Source organism: Entelurus aequoreus, linkage group LG19 (assembly GCF_033978785.1).
Source record: "Entelurus aequoreus isolate RoL-2023_Sb linkage group LG19, RoL_Eaeq_v1.1, whole genome shotgun sequence".
Classification (NCBI taxonomy): Eukaryota; Metazoa; Chordata; class Actinopteri; order Syngnathiformes; family Syngnathidae; genus Entelurus; species Entelurus aequoreus.
In genome coordinates, this window is record NC_084749.1 from 29,972,015 (window position 1) to 29,994,101 (window position 22,087).

The 22,087-nt window shown below is 41.1% G+C and overlaps 1 protein-coding gene across 1 annotated transcript in view; it reads left to right on the forward strand.

Moving 5' to 3' along the window:
- The window catches only part of efcab7 (EF-hand calcium binding domain 7), a 37,380-nt gene that overhangs the window by 5,441 nt on the left and 9,852 nt on the right, over positions 1 to 22,087 (forward strand). Inside the window, exons 2-6 of the mRNA XM_062028255.1 lie at positions 3,346 to 3,557; positions 3,686 to 3,772; positions 6,541 to 6,742; positions 12,583 to 12,671; positions 21,389 to 21,530. Of these exons, the coding sequence (XP_061884239.1) occupies positions 3,346 to 3,557; positions 3,686 to 3,772; positions 6,541 to 6,742; positions 12,583 to 12,671; positions 21,389 to 21,530 (732 nt within the window). The remainder of the gene's footprint in view (positions 1 to 3,345; positions 3,558 to 3,685; positions 3,773 to 6,540; positions 6,743 to 12,582; positions 12,672 to 21,388; positions 21,531 to 22,087) is intronic.

A 22,087-nucleotide genomic window follows, 5' to 3' on the forward strand; every position in this document is an offset into this window, starting at 1 on the left:
TGTTATAGAAGCGAGCACGAACAGAGGGTGAAATGTTGGAGCAGACGGAAGCTGACAGAGTGAGGTCGGCGTGACTTGCGGGTATAAATGTGGAACTTGGAGCTAAGCTCTGCGGACATAAATGGCATGCTTACCCAAAGTCAACTTGAAAAAACGTTGCCGGCCAGCTGGACTGACAACTGTCCACCGAGTGAGTCACTATAATATTGATCATGATACATGCAGCATATCATGTGTGTTGTTACAACTACATGCACTGTCGAGCGAGCTGTGTAAAAACAAAACATGAATTGTTGGGCTAAAACTTTACAGATACTGCATGTACTGTATATGTATATGATGGTTCATGTTTTTCAGTCAGTACAAATTAGTGTCCTATCGCATTGTGTTGTACATTACAATCTCAAAAGTCATTCAGCTGCTGATACAAAAGCCAGTTTATCTATTGCCCTTTGCCATAGCTAGCTTACGGCTAATACCATAGCATGTCATCGCAAGGCGATGTGTTACTACGCCAGAAAAAGATTTCCTCCGTGTACAATAACAATGTCGCTACAACTTGGTTAGTATTATTATATACCGTACTATTATTATTTAATCAAAATGTGTTAATAGCTTAAAAACTATAACAGTTAGACCAAAAAAAACAAACAATTGGGACTGGTTTGGGGAAAATTTGAGGCGGGGGGCTACTTCCATCCATCCATCCATCCATTTTGTACCGCTTGTCCTTTTCGGGGTAGCGGGGGGTGCTGGAGCCTATCTCAGCTGCATTCTGGCGGTGGGCGGGGTACACCCTGGACAAGTCGCCACCTCATCGCTGGGCCAACACAGATAGACAGACAACATTCACACTCACATTCATTCACTAGAGCCATAATTTGTTAATAACTTAAAAATGATAATTGCTTGACCGAAAATGTTTGCAGCACAAACGAAGCACAAATAAATGGGTCAGGTTTGGGGAGAATTTTGACATGGTTGGAGGTTTGGTTATGAACACTTAAATACTGTAACTTAAAAACCGGCCCAAACGAAAATGTTTGCAGCACAAACAAAGTACAAACAATTGGGACACGTTTGTAGAGATTTGGACAATGGGGGGTGGGGGGGCAACTTCACACAGGCGAATCATAAAACATGAATAACTTAAAATTTATAAGAGTTAGACCAAATAATTTTGCAGCACAAATGTCGCACAAACAAATGGGACAGGTTTGGGGAGATTTTGACATACCTAGTGTTTAGTCATGGCTAATAGCACGTTAATAACGTAAAAAAACAAAAACAAAAAAAACGTTAACTTAAAAACCGTAACGGCACAAACAAAAGGTTGGGTCTTGGGTGCAGTTGGGTGTTCCAACAGGACCATGACTCCCAACACATGTCAAAAGTGGTAAAGGAATGGCTAAATCAGGCTAGAATTAAGGTTTTAGAATGGCCTTCCCAAAGTCCTGACTTAAAGGCCTACTGAAATGAATTTTTTTTATTCAAACGGGAATAGCAGATCCATTCTGTGTCATACTTGATCATTTTGCGATATTGCCATATTTTTGCTGAAAGGATTTAGTATAGAACAACGTCGATAAAGTTCGCAACTTTTGGTCTCTGATAAAAAAAAACCTTGCCCCTACCGGAAGTAGCGTGACGTTGTCAGTTGTTCACTCCCTCATATTTTCCTATTGTTTTCAACGCAGCTAGAGCGATTCGGACCAATACCCCATTAATTTGAGCGAGGATGAAAGATTCGTGGACGAGGAACGTTAGAGTGACGGACTAGAATGCAGTGAAATACATATTTTTTTTTGCTCTGACCATAACTTAGGTACAAGCTGACTCATTGGATTCCACACTTTCTCCTTTTTCTATTGTGGATCACGGATTTGTATTTTAAACCACCTCGGATACTATATCCTCTTGAAAATGAGAGTCGAGAACGCGAAATGGACATTCAGTGCCTTTTATCTCCACGACAATACATCGGCGAAATGCTTTAGCTACGAGCTAACGTGATAGCATCGTGCTTTAACTGCATATAGAAACAAAAAAAATAAACCCCTGACTGGAAGGATAGATAGAAAATCAACAATACTATTAAACCGTGGACATGTAAATACACAGTTAATGCTTTCCAGGCTGGCGAAGGTTAACAATGCTGTGCTAACGACGCCATTGAAGCTAACTTAGCAACTGGACCGCACAGAGCTATGCTAAAAACATTAGCTCTCCACCTACGCCAGCCGGCCCTCATCTGCTCATCAACACCCGTGCTCACCTGCGTTCCAGCGATCGGCGGAAGGACGAAGGACTTCACCCGATGCGTTTGGCGGCCCGGAGACGTAGGAAGTCAAGGTGAGTTCGGCGGCTAGCGCGTCTGCTCTCCAACAAAGTCCTCCTGGTTGTGTTGCTGTAGTCCGCTGCTAATACACCGATCCCACCTACAACTGTCTTCTTTGCAGCCTTCATTGTTCATTAAACAAATTGCAAAAGATGTCCAGAATACTGTGGAATTATGAAATGAAAACAGAGCTTTTTGTATAGGATTCTACGGGGTACCATAACTTCCGTTAAACTGACTTTGTCACGCGCATACATCATCATACCGCGGATATTTCCCGGGAAATTTTAAATGTCACTTTATAAGTTAACCCGGCCGTATTGGCATGTGTCGCAATGTTAAGATTTCATCATTGATATATAAACTATCAGACTGCGTGGTCGGTAGTAGTGGGTTTCAGTAGGCCTTTAAACGTGTGGACAATGCTGAAGAAACAAGTCCATGTCAGAAAACCAACAAATTTAGCGGAACTGCACCAATTTTGTCAAAAGGAGTAGTCAAAAATTCAACCAGAAGCTTGTGGATGGCTACCAAATGCGCTTTATTGCAGTGAAACTTGTTAAGGGGCATGTAACCAAATATTAACATTGCTGTATGTATACTTTTGACACAGCAGATTTGGTCACATTTTCAGTAGACCCATAATAAATTCATAAATGAACCAAACTTCATGAATGTATTTTGTGACCAACAAGTATGTGCTCCAATCACCCTATCACAAAAAAATAAGAGTTGTAGAAATTATTGTAAACTCAAGACAGCCATGACATTATGTTCTTTACAAGTGTATGTAAACTTTTGACCACGACTGTATCTGTGCATGTGCCTGTTTGGAGCACACTTCTTTGTGTTGCCATATTTTTGAATGCTTACGTTAAGACTGAGGAAAGTAGAAATAAGGATATGCGTACACTCTCATTAAGAGTTCTATTTTTTACATGAAATATAGGAAAATGTTAGAAAAAGGCCAGAAAGAGTTGTCGGTTGCCTTGTTCCCGATTTCCTAGTTCTCCAGTTGGCTGGCAGGAATCCCTCCCAAGCCACTCTCGATAAGTACTGGACCACAGGAACGACTGACATGAACTTTGACGATTTCTGTGGGATTCTGAAACATGAGCGGAAGGCTGAGAAGAATGAGCTGATAGAAGTTTTCAAAAAGCTGGATACCGATGGCGATGGATACATCTCACACAGCAAAGTGGAAATGCTTCTTACGACCGTGAGTTACTAAGCATTTAGCATTATGTATACATATTGGATTAAAGCTTGAAAAGTTAAAAATTGACCGTATCTAAAGAACATTTATTTTCAGGATTTATTGCTTTCAAAATATTTTGAACCTTACAGGGAGGTGATACAATGACACCTGAAGAGGTGAATGCCATTTTCTCATTAAGTGACATCAACAAGGATGGCAAATTCAACTATGCAGAAGTAAGTATGACATTCTTTCAGCCTGTTCTTTTGAGCTCATATTGTATCAGTGGCAAAAAGTTGTAGGCTTTTGTGTGTCCAAAGATGTGGAAAAAATACACTTTTGCAATATTAATAATGCCATTCATCCATCTATCTCAGCTGCATTCGGGCGGAAGGCGGGGTACACCCTGGACAAGTTGCCACCTCATAACATATATAATGCAAAAATAAATATAGTATGAGTAGAATAAATAACATCTGTAAATAAAGACAATACATTTTTCAGAAGAAATAATCATATTTACAAAATGTATAATATTCATGATATCATGATGAGCGCTTGTCATATACTAACCATCCATCCATCCATCCATTTTCTACCGCTTGTCCCTTTAATGTGTTTCTCAAATTGTGAGTCAGGACCCCTGGGGTCACGGTGAGGTTTTAGTGGGGTTGAGAGCAGCACAGAAGATTTTCATTATGTGTGTCTACACTTTAGTATTCATGTTGGAACATCACACGAGCCTGCAGCTAGGTGGCAACATGCCTAACACATTTGTATACAGAACAGTGGCAAAGAGATGGACACATTTGTGACAAAAATGAAAAGATAAAGGGGACGTTGTGAGAAGGGCTGGGCGGTATGGACCAAAAGTGATATCCCGTTATGTTTTGGCTGAATACGATATATCCCGAAAGACAAAGTCAAACCAAAACATGTGTCAGGTTGTTTTATTGAAATAAATACTTAACATGGGTAATTTTTCTGGAAATTTTAAAGTTTCCTGCAAAGATAAATGCACATAAACAAAAGCCTTGAAAAAGTGTAATCTAAAATACAGTCCCTGCTTTAAGATGATATTTCAAACATTAGCAGCAACTTGAAAATTAGCTACTTTTAACAATAATGTTTTTTAGCTCAACATTTTTAGAAGACCCTTGGTCCCTCAAAAATTAAAGCCAGGAACACCAAGCTGTAAACTGCAGGATGCTGTGTGACAAGTGACAATATTGCCACTGCATCCAAACACCCTTTCAGATTATGTATACCTTTGTCATGGCAGTACTTCTTGAGCAAATTAGTTGCAACTGGGAAGCTGATATAATGAGTTGATTATTTTCGTTTTTTTCATACCGTTGCAACTGGGAACATATCTAATTACACGATATGTTCTCCATCATTTCCAAGTGCATCCATTGCTATCGCGTTGCTGATTTGACAGAATCACGTAAATTGCTACTCGCCATGCTGCTGTCATGAACGCCTTTTGCCTTGAGTGTTGCTGAGGCTCGAGTCAAACGGACCCAATCCCTGGAAAATCTGTTGAGGATTATTATTTTTTCTTTGAGAGCAAAATTTGCGGAAAAAAAGAGGACAAAATACGTGATTTCCCGGCAAAAATGAGATGGTTGATATAGGCTTCACACACCCCTAGTACTGGAGTATGTGTCAAAGGTGCATGGAAGAAGAGGGACACAGCACCACAATGAGCAGAGAGACTTCCGCGTCAGGACATTAAGGATTACATATCGGTATTGCGGTATTGTCTCAAATACATATCTCTTTCTAAAGTATAAAATTTGTAATATCGGTATACAGCTCAGCCCTAGTTGTGAGCAGCATACAGTATATAAAAACGTAACTCACACTGTGTGAGTCATACTGTACATTTAAATAAAAACATCTTATCAAGTTCTTGATTGTAATTCAATTCAGGGTGGTCGTGTAAAATGTTTTGTCCCCTAGGAGTGTAAGGACGGAAAATAATTGAGAAGCACTGCGTCACATAATATATTGTCTAGGGCTGTCTTTGACTAAGAAATGTCATATTAGGATCCGATTTGTTAGATTTTCCCCATTGTCACCTATAATATGGCGTTTTATTTTAAGACAGAAATAAAGAGATTGTGATAATATTAATGTATTCTTACTGCTCACACGGTGTCAGTGTAGCGTCACATGATATAAATCTAGCCGCTATAAGGTGATTCTTTCAGATAGTTATAAAAAGAATAGTTTTCATTAAAGTGAACAAAACAGCTCATGTGCTATTTTTTTCATCACAATTGCAACTTTTTCCACCCCAGAAAAAGGCTAAACCACTCTGATAAACAAATAAACACGGTAGTTGTTGGATTGTTTAGTGAGGTCCTCGACAAAACAAACTTGACTGAATAGAAGAAGTAAAAGTTATAAAGTTTCTGTATGTGTACATGCTGAAGGGTCATTATCTTTACCAGCAAAAAGAGCTACGGTTCTGGGGCGAGGCGGCGCGTGCACATTTAATTTCCGGTGAGTTCCTACCGAACATATGGCGGGATTCGGCCGACTGAAGGAGCGTGGTGGCACGGAGGTCATGGTGTTTGACTGTGGCACATCCCAAGGAGCCCGGTTCCCCATATAGAAATATCTTACCAACACTGTCTACTAGTAAAATATTCTTGTGTGCGGTCAAATAGTTTTTAAAGAAAGATGTGAAGGGCCAAAACCCATAGCCAGCTGTTTTAGACACCTGGAAGCAGCATTCTCTTTCTCGTGACTGCCCAAATTGTAATCAGATTATAATGATCTCTTACTCTGTATCTGTCTGCACACAAGAGTGTTTTACTATGATCAACGCAATCGATCCATCCATCTATCCGCCTTAGCAGGTACTTAGCGCACCCATCTTTAATGTTTGGGGTTTAATGTTTGTGCAATGTCTGACGATTGGACTACAAGGTTATCGTCGAATCTTCCACTATTTGAAGACAGCCATAATATTGTCAATACAATTTCCCTTCAGTTCTGCAGGTTGCTTGTGTCAACAGTGGATGCGTGTCAGATGGCCTCTTTGGAGAAGCTCCAAGCTGATGCCAAGCTAAAAAAACAAAACTTTGGCAGCCATTCAGGCGGTCCTCCAAATCCCTCCATGTCACCCAAATCAGCAGCTTCTTTGCAGACTGCAGAAGCAACATCGTCAGATCCAGATAATACACAGAAGAAAGGTACCGGGGTAGTGTTACTATGTTGTGTTTTTTTGTGGTGGATTGACTTATTTACTTTTTAAATACTTACCCATACACACCATTTGCAACACATCGTCATTTTCTTTTGATTAAATATAATAGCTCTGTTATTGATCATGTCCTTACTCCCAAGTGACGAATCACCTCATTAAGACAGTTCATTCATCATGAGAGCCACATGATTAGAACAGCTTGTTTGGAGGGAGGAGACTGTAAAGTGCTGTGATTATCATTTCTGCCATTAGGAGATTGACAAACACTTTATCTGCAACAGAGAGAACCACAAGACATTGTTCTGGTCAAAAAGATACGTGCTCATGGCAACTAATTTATCCACTGGATGTGTCAGTAAATAGCATGTTAGAACCACCACGCTGAGAAAGAAAGACCAACAGAAAACTGAGGACAGTATGATAGATGGGATGGATTTAAGTGGTCAGTCTATGTTCTTGTATTGATTTGGACGATTCCACAACTACTCACTAGTGAGAGGATGAGGGATTTGAAAGTGTTGGAGGGGAGGGCCCAGTCGACCGCCACTGCAAAAACAAACGAGTTCCTGCACAGTAGTCGGAATTATCAAATCATTGTGACTCTCCCACATATTGATTTGAACCTGTTACATTTTAATAAGGAGCTGACATAAGATGCTACCCGACTGCACACGTTGAATGCGTTATTCTTTCATTTTGGTTTGCTCATTTGAGCCGCCCCTGTCGGAGTTAGCTGGTGATGAACCCCAAGATGCAGAGATGATGGCAGGCATAGTGTGAGAAAACATGATTTAATTAAATACTTTGGCAAAAAACAAAAAAAAGGGTACAAACAAAAGGCGCGCACAAGGCGGAGAACAAACTAGGCTATGAACTAAAATAGCACAAAGGCTAACTGTCGACAAGAATCAAAAACACTTACTGTGACACGAAGGAACTATGACTTGAGCGGAGTGGACAAAAGTAGACAGAGCTACAACGACAAATAGTGACAGGTAGAAGCTACAGGTAGAAGTGACAAGTATTATAATGACACTACAATAATCCAGCAGTGACTGGAGGGCAGGACAGGTTTAAATAGGCAGCTGGCTGACTGGCACCAGGTGTGGCCACGTGCCAATCAGCCACAGCTGAGGGGACAAAGCACTCAGGGAGACAATCAGGAAATGAAGACAAAATAAAAGCACTGACAGGAAACTAAGAACAGGAAACCAAGACAAACGCAGAGGAAAACTAAAACTTGACCAAACTGTCAGGGACAACCCTGACAGTAGCCCCCCTTCCCATAACGGATACCAGACGTATCAGAAAATCCCCCCCACCCAAAAAAAACCAGTCCAAAGTCAAGGGAGGGTGGAGGGAGGACAAGGAGGTGGGCCGGCAGGCCAAGTGTCCCCGCAACCAGCGGGGAAGAGTCAGGTGGCGACGGCGTGTTGAAAGCTGCCGCAATTGGCGAGGCGGCTTGACCGCCAGCATGGGAGGACCCACCGGAGACGATGGTGGTGGCGCCCTCTGCTGGCCCACCGGAGACGATGGTGGCGGCGCCCTCTGCTGGCCCACCGGGAAGGATGGCGGCGGCGCCCTCTGCTGGCCCACCGGGAAGGATGGCGGCGGCGCCCTCTGCTGGCCCACCGGGAAGGAGGATGGCGGCGCCCTCTGCTGGCCCACTGGGAAGGAGGGTGGCGGAGACCCCTGCTGGTCCACCGGAGAGGGTGGTGGTGGAGACCTCTGCTGGTCCACCGGAGAGGGTGGTGGTGGAGACCTCTGCTGGTCCACCGGAGAGGGTGGTGGGGGAGACCCCTGCTGGTCCACCGGAGAGGGTGGTGGAGACCCCTGCTGGTCCACCGGAGAGGGTGGCGGAGACCCCTGCTGGCCCACCGGAGAGCATGGTGGAGACCCCTGCTGGCCCACCGGAGAGCATGGTGGCGTCTGCTGGTCCACCGGAGGGGATGGCGCCGTCTGTTGCAGACCCCTCGGAGATGATGGCGCCATCTCTTGCAGACCCACTGGGGTGAGGAGTAGCTGTGCCTCCCCAGCTGCACAGCTACTCATAGCCCCCCCCCCCCAAGGGACGGATCCCAGACGTCCCCAAATAGGCTCACAGACGACAGGGGTGGGTGGGAGAGGGCTTTAAAAGCGGCCGAACTTTTCTTTAATTTAGCCATCAGTTCTAAAGCTCTGTTAAGCCTCTCCGCCATGGACATCTCTGCGAGGTTCGTGTTAGGCTGGATTATTCTGTCGGAGTTTGCTGGTGACGAACCCCAAGATGCAGAGATGATGGCAGGCATAGTGCGAGAAAACATGATTTAATTCAATACTTTGGCAAAAAACAAACAAAAGGGTACAAACAAAAGGCGCGCACAAGGCGGAGAACAAACTAGGCTATGAACTAAAATAGCACAAAGGCTAACTGTCGACAAGAAACAAAAACACTTGTTTTTAACTTGTCCTTGGACACTGTTTTTCATTCAGCACTAAGATTTGTTACTGGCTGTCGTAGTCTCACCCACCATTGTCAACTGTATATGAAGTCAGACTTATCTTCATTGAGTGCACGCAGATACACACATTGGCTGACTATCATTTATAAGGCTCTTTTAGGTTTAATACCTCCATACTTGTGTACTCTGTTACAAAGAAAAAGCAGCTCTTACGCATTACGTTCTAACAATTTGTATGTTTTAACTGTTCCTCATGTACGGACTGAATTTGGCAAAAGAGCTTTTGGCATTGCTGCCCCTATGGCATGGAATGCATTGCAGACTAAACTGAAACTTACAGAACTACTTCCATTTGGAGCCTTCCGTTCTGTCCTGAGGGACAAACCGCGAGAGACGTTTGCACAGTGCCTGTGTTTTTAAAGATGTTGTTTTACAGTTCTCTTATGTATTTTAAAATGTATGTCTTAATGTATTATTTTTGAAACTGCTCTGTGACATGTGCTGTTGACCTCTTGGCCAGGTCACCCTTGTGAAAGAGATCTTGATCTCAATGGGTTTTCTTATCTGGTTAAATAAAGGTTCTATACACTTGACTTGAGTGGAGTGGACAAAAGTAGACAGAGCTACAATGACAAATAGTGACACACTGACAGGTAGAAGCTACAGGTAGAAGAGACAAGTATTATAATGACACTACAATAATCCAGCAGTGACTGGAGGGCAGGACAGGTTTAAATAGGCAGCTGGCTGACTGGCACCAGGTGTGGCCACGTGCCAATCAGCCACAGCTGAGGGGACAAAGCACTCAGGGAGACAATCAGGAAATGAAGACAAAATAAAAGCACTGACAGGAAACTAAGAACAGGAAACCAAGACAAACGCAGAGGAAAACTAAAACTTGACCAAACTGTCAGGGACAACCCTGACAGCCCCTCCCCATACGCAAATCGCCCGCTGTGCGTAAGGCCCCCGTGATCTGTGTGGGGCCCTGTTTTGCATAAGAGAAGCGCTTGTGAAATGTCACTTAATGAATGGCAGGGCGCTTCATAGGATATTTTACCTAAAACCTGTTGCTAGCCCTTTCCTGCTCTGTCACTGTTAAGAACATAATGGCAAATGTCCTAAGACATTCTCACTGTCTCCCGTGGCGCGCAGCGGTAGGGGACTGTCAACAAAAGTTTTTTTTTCCAATGTTTAAGGTGGTTAAAATTATTATTTTAAATGGTATTATTAAATTTGCATTTAGATTGACGTGCAAGACCACTTGCTGAATAAAGAATGGATTTTACAGTTCATTTTATTATGCATCTATTATTGGTTGGTTGGTAGAAGTTTATTTCGAACATGTATACATTTTCAATTTGATACATCACATATTTTCCCTTACTTTTTTCAACATGTCCGAAAAGCAGTAGTATTTGGCCACCCATCCAAATTATGAGATTCAGGTGTCCTAATTACAGGTGTATAAAATCAAGCACTTAGGCATGGAGACTGTTTCTACAAACATTTGTGAAAGAATGGGCCGCTCTCTGGAGCTCAGTGATTTCCAGCGTGGAACTGTCATAGGATGCCACCTGTGCAACAAATCCAGTCGTGAAATGTCCTCGCTCCTAAATATTCCAAAGTCAACTGTCTGCTTTATTATAAGAAAATGGAAGTGTTTGGGAACAACAGTAACTCAGCCACGGAGTGGTAGGCAACGTCAACTGACAGAGAGGGGTCAGCGATGCTGAAGCGCATAGTGCAAAGAGACTTTCTGCACAGTCAGTTGCTAAAGAGCTCCAAACTTCATGTGACCTTCCAATTAGCCCACGTACAGTACGCAGATAGCTTCATGGAATGGGTTTCCATGGCCGAGCAGCTGCATCTAAACCATACATCACCAAGTCCAATGCAAAACGTCGGACGCAGTGGTGTAAAGCACGTCGCCACTGGACTAGAGACACCTTTTCTGGAGTGATGAATCACGCTTTTCCATCTGGCAATCTGATGGACGAGTCTGGGTTTGGAGGTTGCCAGGAGAATGGTACATTTCGGACTGCATTGTGTGAAATTTTGTGGAAGAGGAATTATGGTGTGGGGTTGTTTTTCAGGAGTTGGACTTGGACCCTTAGTTCCAGTGAAAGGAACTTTGAATGCTCCAGGATACCAAGACATTTTGGACAATTCCATGCTCCCAACCTTGTGGGAACAGTTTGGAGTGGGCCCCTTCCTCTTCCAATGTGACTGTACACCGGTGCACAAAGCAAGGTCCATAAAGACATGGATGACAGAGTCTGGTGTGGATGAACTTGACTGGCCTACACAGAGTACTGACCTGAACCCGATAGAACACCTTTGGGATGAAGTAGAACGGAGACTGAGAGCCAGGCCTTCTCGACCAACATCAGTGTGTGACCTCACCAAGGCACTTTTGGAATAATGGTGGAAAAGTCCTATGAACCTTGTGGACAGCCTTCCCAGAAGAGTTGAAGCTGTAATAGCTGTAAAAGGTGGACCGACATCATATTGAACCTTATGGGTTAGGAATGGGATGGCACTTCAAGTTCATATGAGAGTCAAGGCAGGTGGCCAAATACTTTTGGCAATATAGTGTATGTTTACTTCTTCTTTTAAATTTCTAACATAATTTACATCAAGTATTTCTAAATACGACAGTTCTGGTCATAGGCGCCGATCCACAATTCTGCGGTAAATCTGACGCTAATTTTCTGAGCAGGCGCGGTTTTTGCTTGCTGGTGAGAGAGAATTTGCCATCAATCCCACGTGGGTGCTTGGCTTTGATCGGCGCCTATGGTTCTGGTAATAAAAAGTTAAAACAGTTATGATTCACTCAATCATCTAATTATATCTTATTTTCAATAAGTTCAATACATGTGTCACAATTCTTCTTCTTTGCACTCTGTAAACACTTGTACATTTTTTTACTTTATTTTACTTGCTTGGGCACGCAAATAGCACGATCGAATGGCCCTCATCCTGTACATATATAACGCTTGATTGTTCACTTTTACAAATATACTGCTAAAATAAAATAGTGTCATTCATGAATGAATGTGTTACTGTTTATGCTGTTTGAGGTCCTGGGTGCACAAGTGCCTATCAAATTTGTGAGGAAACCATAATACCCGCAGAAAACCCACAAGAGGAGTGGGGTAAATGCAGAGAGAGATCTGAGATTTCCATCATGCTCTGCTATTAAGATATTGCCCTCAATAATATTAAATGTTTTTTAAACAACTTCAAAAGGATGTATTAATTAATGTAGTTCATCATGGCACTCGACATCTAGTTTTCTCCAACGCAAATTCAATTCAAATAGTTCAAAGACTTGGTTAATGAGATCTGGATCATTGTTTACGCTTTCGTATTTTTATTTCAGACAGCCGACCATCTTCTCATCCTCCTTCCGCTCGCAGTCGACGCTCAAATGTGTCAAACACAGCCTGTGGAACATCCAACAGCAACAAGGTCAGTTCTAATCCCAGCTACTAACAGTTCTTTGCATGAACAGACTATTTCTTACAAGAAGTGTAATATTAACCCTTATTGTCCTTATAGATTTAAAAGGACATGTGAATAGAGTGTAAATGTAGAACCTAATAAAATCATTTTGAACGTATCAATATATTTTCCTTTACAAATATTTAATTTTGATGATTTCCTACTTACATATATTTATGTATAAATATGAAATCATCAAAATTCTCCCATCTCTTTGCTTGGGCTCAATTAATAAACACTACTAAATATTATAGAAGAAAAAATGTTTACGGCCTTCTAAGTACGGGTTTTAACATTATTAAAGCCCTTTAGACATGACCTAGCCCAGGGGTCGGCAACCCAAAATGTTGAAAGAGCCATATTGGACCAAAAATACAAAAACAAATCCGTCTGGAGCCGCAAAAAATTAAAAGCCATATTACATACAGATAGTGTGCCATGAGATATAAATTGAATTAAGATGACTTAAAGTAAACTAAATTACCTCAAATATACCTACAAATGAGGCATGATGATGCAATACGTACATATAGCTAGCCTAAATAGCATGTTAGCATCGATTAGCTTGCAGTCATGCAGTGACCAAATATGTCTGATTAGCACTCCACACAAGTCAATAACATCAACAAAACTCACCTTTGTGCATTCACGCACAACGTTTAAAGTTTGGTGGACAAAATGAGACAAAAAAAGAAGTGGCATAAAACACGTCTTAGAAAGTCGGAGAAAGTTATACATGTAAACAAACTAAGGTGAGTTCAAGGACCGCCAAAATTAGGAGGACAAAACGGCGCTCGCCAAATACTCGAATCAGTGAAGCATGTTTAATACAAACAGTGTGATTTATAACAATTAGGGAGGTTTGTGTCCTGTTTGTCCTCCTACTGAAACCATATTAAAACAAAAAATATATTTTTTTCCCCTCATCTTTTTCCATTTTTCATACATTTATGAAAAAGCTCCAGAGAGCCACTAGGGCGGCGCTAAAGAGCCGCATGCGGCTCTAGAGCCGCGGGTTGCCGACCCCTGACCTAGCCTGACCTAAGCCTAAGGTTTATGTGTGAAATAAATAATCTTTGTAATTAACACATGCTTTCATATCATATTACAAGGTGTATCCTGTTAAACTGTAAGTTGGTTAGATATAATTATTGAATACCATTAAAATCAAGAGTAAGATTACAAATTTATTGTCAATATTTTAGTGGTCCTCGGGCTCCTGTGTAGTGGAAAAGTTGAGACATAAATAAAACATACTGTAATTGAATTATAAACTTACACACAGTTCTTTAACACAACCACTAACATGTGAAAATATAAATTAAAAAAACGTGTTCAATGAGAGTGATCTGCTGTGCAATATGGTACAGTACTTTACATGTATTATTTTAAGTTAATTTAGCCATTTTTATGCTTGAAAATACATATGATTTTCCTTAAATAAGCATGTTTTTGTTTTTTTTACTAATAATAGTTCTAAATAATCTAACACGAACTGTGGTATCATTTTTTAATAATTATATTTAGAAAAACCGCAATGGAGTTAAGCCACAAAATTTGAAGTAATGTTGCTTATACAGTATTATACCATTCTAATTTAATTAAGCTTGATATGGTAACCAAAACATTAGAAACAACTCAGTTCGATGCAGTGCAGTTCTACATCAATGCAAATGACAAACATAAAAATAAACATATTGTTAAGTGAAAACCTCTCTTATTCTGGAAGTCGGACTCTAAAAAACTAAATGCTCACTAATATTCACTTCTCACTTATTACAGGCGTGCGATTTTTCCGTCTATAGTCGGAAAGCATGGCGGTACAGGGGTTAGTGCATGTGCCTCACAATACGAAGGTCCTGAGTTCAATCTCGGGCTAGGGATCTTTCTGTGTGGAGTTTGCATTTTCTCCCCATGACTGCGTGGGTTCCCTCTGGGTACTCCGGCTTCCTCCCACCTCCAAAAACATAAACCTGGGGATAGGATGATTGGCAACACTTAATTGGCCCCAGTGTGTGAATGTGAGTGTGAATGTTGTCTGTCTATCTGTGTTGGCCCTGCGATGAGGTGGCGACTTGTCCAGGGTGTACCCCGCCTCCGCCCGCATGCAGCTGAGATAGGCTCCAGCACCCCCTGCAAACCCAAAAGGGACAAGCGGTAGAAAATGGATGGATGGATGGATAGTCGGAAATCCGTCTTTTTTTATCTCTGTAAAAATATAAAAAAATATTTTCCGTTTTTCTTTGTTTTTTCCGACCTACAATGTGTGTTAAAATCTTTATCCCTCTCTTTGCCATGTTTGCCAACAACTACGGTTTTTCGTAATGAGTAAGGTTTTTGATAATCCATTTCGGTTTGCAGCTGCAGTGGTAAAAACTACGGTTTTCTATTAAAAATTATTAACGTAAAAATTGAAGCTACATAGCTTAACTACATTTCCCAGTAGCTTGGCTACTTTTTAAACGAGTAACGATTTCCGTAGCTTGATTTTTATTTTTAGACCCATGTAGCGGTTAGCTAAGCTACATGCTACAAAAGAAGAGAGAGGGACAAGAGAAAGAGAGAGATGGACTGGTGTAACACCACGGGCAGGGGACAAAATATATGGGAATAAATCCATGATTGGTTGGTTGGTTTACTATGATGAGTCACGATTGGTTAAGATTAGGGCAAACATTACGGACAGGCCAGTCAGAGGCAAGATAGGGTGAGTCATCGAACCAGGAAGGGAAATCACAACAGACACGCACATCCCAAATGACGACGAGAGAGTCGGAGAAGAGAATAGGCAATATTCAAGCGGGCGATTTACATATTTTTTAAAAACTAGTGGAAGATAGGAGAGGGATTCTCTTCCTTAGATTTTTCTTTTAGCTATGTAGACGACATCCAGGAAACCCACAATGCGTCTACTTGGCCACATTTGAACAAATGTATGCGTCTGGATAAAACAATGCCCAAAACATTAATTTTAGTTGTTTACCATGTAAGCCCAAATCAAAACTGCTCTCAACATGGAAGATGTGAATACACATTTAAAAACACACATGATTGTAGCAGACATGTGATGACTTTTGCTACAGTGTAACCTGTCTAAATGCTAAATGTCATTTTCATTGGTGTTTTAGAACAAGACAGTACTTGACATTTTGTTCATTATTTTTACTGTTTATATTTTGACATTGAATAATAGTTTAATCATTTTGAAACATAAACAACATGACTGCAAGCTATTTATTTCATGCTATACATCACAAATGGCTATTCAGATAAAGGAAGTTGGGTAATAGATTAAACACGGTTTGTATTTTTTATGATTTTTGCATGATTTTTGCATTTGGATCAGTTAGAAGTGGAGAGGGAGTCAAAGAGACAGAAATTGGCTATAAAATCCAAGGCAGAATCCACTAAAGCAGAAACAAAAAGGAAAATGCAATCTGCTCAGAAATTTGCCAGGAAGGCTCATGTCAGAGCCATCAAGAACCAAAGTAATGTGTAAATATTGTAAATAACTAGATCAGACCTGGGCATTCTGCGGCCCGCGGGCCACATCCGGCCCTTTGTGCGTCCCTGTCCGGCCCGCGTGAGGCCAATTATAAATTACAAAATACATTTAAAAAAGTATCTATGTCGAGTGTGCAATACAACCGTGCTGCTTTTGTTTTGAAAATCGTTATTTGTATTACTTCCGTGTGGACGTATGCGTGTGCGTGATTGTGAGTGAATGTGAACAGCTGCAATCACAAAATAAAGTTGAAAAAATATCTATGTCGTTCGCGCAATACAACTGTGCTGCTTTTATTTTGAAAAGTATTATTTATGGGCGTGTGTCCGTGTGTAACCTGCGAGTGAAGGTGCACATGCAGCGACAAGTGATGCACGGTTTACACCCGAGACGCTAAAAAGAGAAAAGTTCATGAAGAATGGCGTGTTTCCAACAAGACATGGACTGCAAAGCAACGTTCCCTCTAAGGTGCGTGCCTGCGCTATTGCGCACTGCTCAAACGTCCGCTGTGCGCAGCAAGTATATGCCGCGCACCAAATCAAATCCCATCTGAATTCTAAACAAAATAAACATATTTATTCTATGTAATTTTGCAATGCAACTCTGAGTGACAGTGACAACAAGCGGCCCTAACGGTGTTTATTTATATTAGTCATGGAATGCTGTTACATACACTATGTTGAAGTATTACTATTATTATTAATTATTATTATTATTATTATTTATCTTACGGTATATATAAAAAATAATATTGAGCAAAATTTAATTGAAATATTGTCGATGTGGCCCTCCAGCAGTGCTCGGGTTGCTCATGCGGCTGGAGGGCCACATCGACAATATTTCAATTAAATTTTGCTCAATATTATTTTTTATATATACCGTAAGATAAATAATAATAATAATAATAATAATAATAATTAATAATAATAGTAATACTTCAACATAGTGTGTGTAACAGCATTCCATGACTAATATAAATAAATTAACATTAATAATAAATGACATTAAAATAAGCACACGTATGACTGAGGAGTCATAGTGTAACTTTGTGTGGTGTTTGAGTTGTCCGACTTTTTGTGTGGCAATAAACGCACCAGTGGTTTAGTGCTACGCGTGTTGGTGACAGATGACAAGTTGGTCTTGGCCTGGTTTGTACGGCAGAAAATGACTAGTTTTTCGAGATAGAATTGTTTTACTCATGTTTTTGGTGTGGTTATGTCCGAATATAAACCGTTTTGCTCAATAAAGTGATTGATATAATTCCTGGCCTCGAAGCATCTCGATAGACGTTACAATAATTGAACGGTGTTCAATTGAACGGTGTTGACGAACACCGTTAGGGCCGCTTGTTGTCACTGTCACTCAGAGTTGCATTGCAAAATTACATAGAATAAATATGTTTATTTTGTTTAGAGTTCAGATGGGATTTGATTTGGTGCGCGGCATATATTTGCTGCGCGCAGCAGACGTTTGAGCAGTGCGCAATAGCGCAGGCACGCACCTTAGAGGGAACGTTGCTTTGCAGTCCATGTCTTGTTGGAAACACGCCATTCGTCATCTACTTTTCTCTTTTTAGCGTCTCGGGTGTAAACCGTGCATCACTTGTCGCTGCATGTGCACCTTCACTCGCAGGTTACACACGGACACACGCCCATAAATAATACTTTTCAAAATAAAAGCAGCACAGTTGTATTGCGCGCACGACATAGATGTTTTTTCAACTTTATTTTGTGATTGCAGCTGTTCACATTCACTCACAATCACGCACACGCATACGTCCACACGGAAGTAAGACAAATAACGATTTTCAAAACAAAAGCAGCACCGTTGTATTGCACACTCGACATAGATACTTTTTTAAATTTATTTTGTAATTTATAATTGGCCTCACGCGGGCCGGACAGGGACGCACAAAGGGCCGGATGCGGCCCATGGGCCGCAGAATGCCCAGGTCTGCTGTATAGAGTAGGCTAACCCATGTGGTTCCTGTGGATGTGAACACAAGTTGTAATTACTGTAGTGACTAAATAACATAGTGACTGAAACAGACATAGTTATTCATTTGGATGAATGGGGTATGTATTTTTGTAAACTCTGTTAATATTTTTTCAATTCTTTAAACATTAAAACATCTTTAAATGGTGCTTTTTGTGACGTTTTACGTGGAGAAGCAGACGACAGAAACGATGGCGTTGTTTAGCTGTCAGCGTGTTTATTGACAGCTTGGTATGTAAGTGACGTGTAATTAAACCAAAGAGATGTAGTGTGACTAAATGTGAGACTTATCTGAGCGTGGTTGTCAGAGGGTGTTGAGGGTGCGTGTCGAGATCCAGGTGGAAGTCCAAATAAGGGCAAGGCAGGCTCGAGTGTTGGAGGACAGGCGGGTAGTCGAGGGAAGGAGCGCGGCGTCGTTGTCAGTGGGCAGGCGTGAGGTCGAAATCCAGGAAGGCAAGGAGGAATCCACGGGAAGGTCCAAGGTGACAAGACACACAGCTTGACGACGAGGAAGGATGACGGGGAGTGTACTGGGTACGAGAAGCTAAGTTCTGGCGTCGGATCTCAGGTTGCGTTGGCTCTTGAAGGCAGATCGCTCATCACGGGCAGGTGTGTAGATTACGGATTGGTTGCAGGCGCGAGGAGGTGCGCGAGGAGGTGCGCCAGCAGCGGAGAGAGTGCGTCTGTGGGCGTGGCCCGTGCTGCGCTTGTCAGGACGCACAGCAGGAAGAGAAGCAGCAGGAGTGTGACCCATAACACTTTTTTTAGCTGATTTTTGCATGTTCGCGGCCCCCAGACCTCTGGCTTATTTTTAGTCTTTTTCATTAAGTTCAAATCACATGCCTGCTTGTGTATCACCAGGGACATCATTATGCCTATTTCAGAGGGCATCGTCAAAGATTTCTAAGGACCCCAAAATAATTTGGTTTTTTTCTATTCTTTGTTTCTTACAAAAATGTGCCGACAAATTCAAAATGAAGTGGGCAGAAAATAAGTTGAAGTCATTATTCACTTAAATATGATTATACATCTGTGAGTCTCGCTTTGCTTCACTTGTGTATTATTGTTGTACTGTAACAACAGTAAACAGGCGGAAACAGTAACATGAAATAATTTCTCAGTCTGTGTTAGTCTTTTTGTTAAATGTTATGCTTGAGTACTGCATTCGCTTAAATCCTGTGCGTCTCCTGAGGGCGTTAAGCTTCCCCTGTTTTAAAATCGTATGACACCTCTGTGTATCACATGGTTGACAAGTATGGTATAGCATGCAAAATGCAATTTATTTAGTGATGTATTTTTAGTTGAACCCTGTATAAAAGCTCCTTTGTAAAGGCAGTATCACATGTTTGTTTTCAGTCTTCTGACATAGATTCAACTGATTTGCTTTATTGGTAAAGCGGAAAAGTAAAATGAAGCACTGCACCATCTACTTCAAGTGTTATTTGAATAATTTCAAATTTGTATGACTCTTGTCTGCTCTCCTCTGGATGAATATAAGCATAACAAGTAACCATTGATGCACAGCCCACATTAATGCTACAAAAACACCCACAGACATCAAGGGACAAAACAGTTCACACTTGAAATACAGTGGAACCTGGATTTACGAACTTAATTGGTTTGATGAACAGGGTTCATAAATAGAAAAGTTCATATATTGAAGCAAATGTCTCCATAAAAAAATGTAAACACAAATATTGGGTTTCAGCCTCAACAAAAATATTTTGGTAAAAATATGTACACTTTGAATACAATATAAAGTACTGTATATCAAGCAAACATAACAAGGTGTTGATGGATCAACTATCTATTTAATAACAAAACCAAAACAACAACAACTAGCTGAACTGTACTCGGTTGCAACCGTCCTGCTGACACGCACAAACACTGTCACTAGCCCTGTGGTGCACTCACAGTCTGAAATCACAACACTCCTTAACTTTACAATGATTAGGAATAATGAAAAAAACAACTTTACCTTTTTTCAGCAGAAAGAAGGGGGCAGTCTCGACATCGCTGTTGATACTTTCTGAATGTTTTAAACCACACATCACCTGTCCATTGCTTTTTGTACACTCAAAATCAGCAGGCAAAACTAGTAAACTGCGGTAAAAAAGAACACAGATTAGCACTGAGCACAGTAGCTAATGATAGCACTGCTGTGTTGACTGAATAAGCACCAGAGATTGATCAACAAAACAGCTGTGCTGCGAGGCCCACAGTGGGTGGATGAAACACTGAGGCAAGGTTCGTACACCAAAGCATATTTTTACTCAGTCTGTGGTTTGTTAATCGAAAAGTTCGAACAAAGAGGTTCCACTGTAATCAATCAAGAGTTTGGTGTGGAAGAACCTGACTGACCAGCACAGTCCTGACTTCAACCAAACACCTTTTGGACAAACTATAGTGCAGGCACCTATGACCGCAGAAATGTTATTCTGGATGAATGACCAAATCAAATCCTCACACACATTCTATTATTTAGTAGTTGTAAAAATGGTCTTATATCCAATACTTTTTGTCTATTTAAGGTATTTTCTCTGTAGCGGAAAAATAAACATTGTTTGCCATTAACAGACATTTAAATACTAATTCACACTAATTAGCCAGTATACAGCATTAGTGACTGGTATCTTATTCATTAACCAGGGAGTAGTTAGAGGAGTTAAGGTGCTTTGCTTAAAGACACAAAAGCTTGGTGTGTGGGCCTTTTCAGTGGTTCATCACAATTTTTTTTCATACGACAATAAACGAATGCATTTTGTTGTCTAGCACCACTGAGTGAGTGAGTGAAATAATACTTATATAGCGCTTTTTTTCTCTACCGACTCAAAGCGCTTTACATAGTGAAACCCATTATCTACATTTTAGCTACTTTTAAACCAGAGTGGTTGGCACTGGGAGCAATGGTGAAGTGTATTGCCCAAGGACACAACAGCAAAGACTAGGACGACAGAAGCTAGACTCGAACATGGAACCCCTCAAGTTGCTGGCACAGCCGCCCCACCAACCGAGCCAAAATAATGTTTTTCTGGGTATTATACAGGATACAATCAACTACAGTCTTAACTACATATGCCTGATTTTGCACACATTTTTGTCAAAGTAATATTTCACTCCAGTATTTACATAATTTTTAGTTTACATGACCTGTCCTGTGAATTAAACTGAAATATTTTTGTAGGAGTGGCATCACAGTTGCATGAAGGGCTGTTTCTTACTGGAGGAGGATGGCACTATCAGCTCGCTACATTACCAGCTGCACCTGCCTCATACAGCCTGTGTTACCCTAAGCATCCAGCCCATCACTCTCAACCGCAGAACAGGTATGGTGGTGGTTTTGCATGTCTCACTATATGATGTTATTATCTCTCGATAGTGCACTTTAAAATTAAAATTTTGACATTTAATTACTGTTTTCTTTAGTAGTAAATAGTGTGCTACAACATTTGTATTTTGTTACTGACTGGGACTTCAACCTACTTGAGATTTGGATTTCAACATGCAGATTGCATTGTTTCCCACATGACTACAATCTATCTGTGAGGTGTGTACATAAGTATTCACTGGCCTTTGCTCAATACTTTGTCGATGCACCTTTGGCAGCAATTACAGCCTAAAGTATTTTTTGAATACAATGCCACAAGCTTGGCACACCTATCTTTGGACAATTTTGCCCATTCCTCTTTTCCCATTTCTCTTTGCAGCACCTCTCAAACCTAATCAGGTTGGGAAGCGTCAGTTTACAGCCATTTTCAGATCTCTCGAGAGTCTGGGTTCTGACGGGGCCACTCAAGGATATTTACAGTAACAGAGTTGTCCTGAAGCCATTCCTTTGATATCTTGGCTGTGTACTTAGGGTCGTTGTCCTGCTAAAAGATGA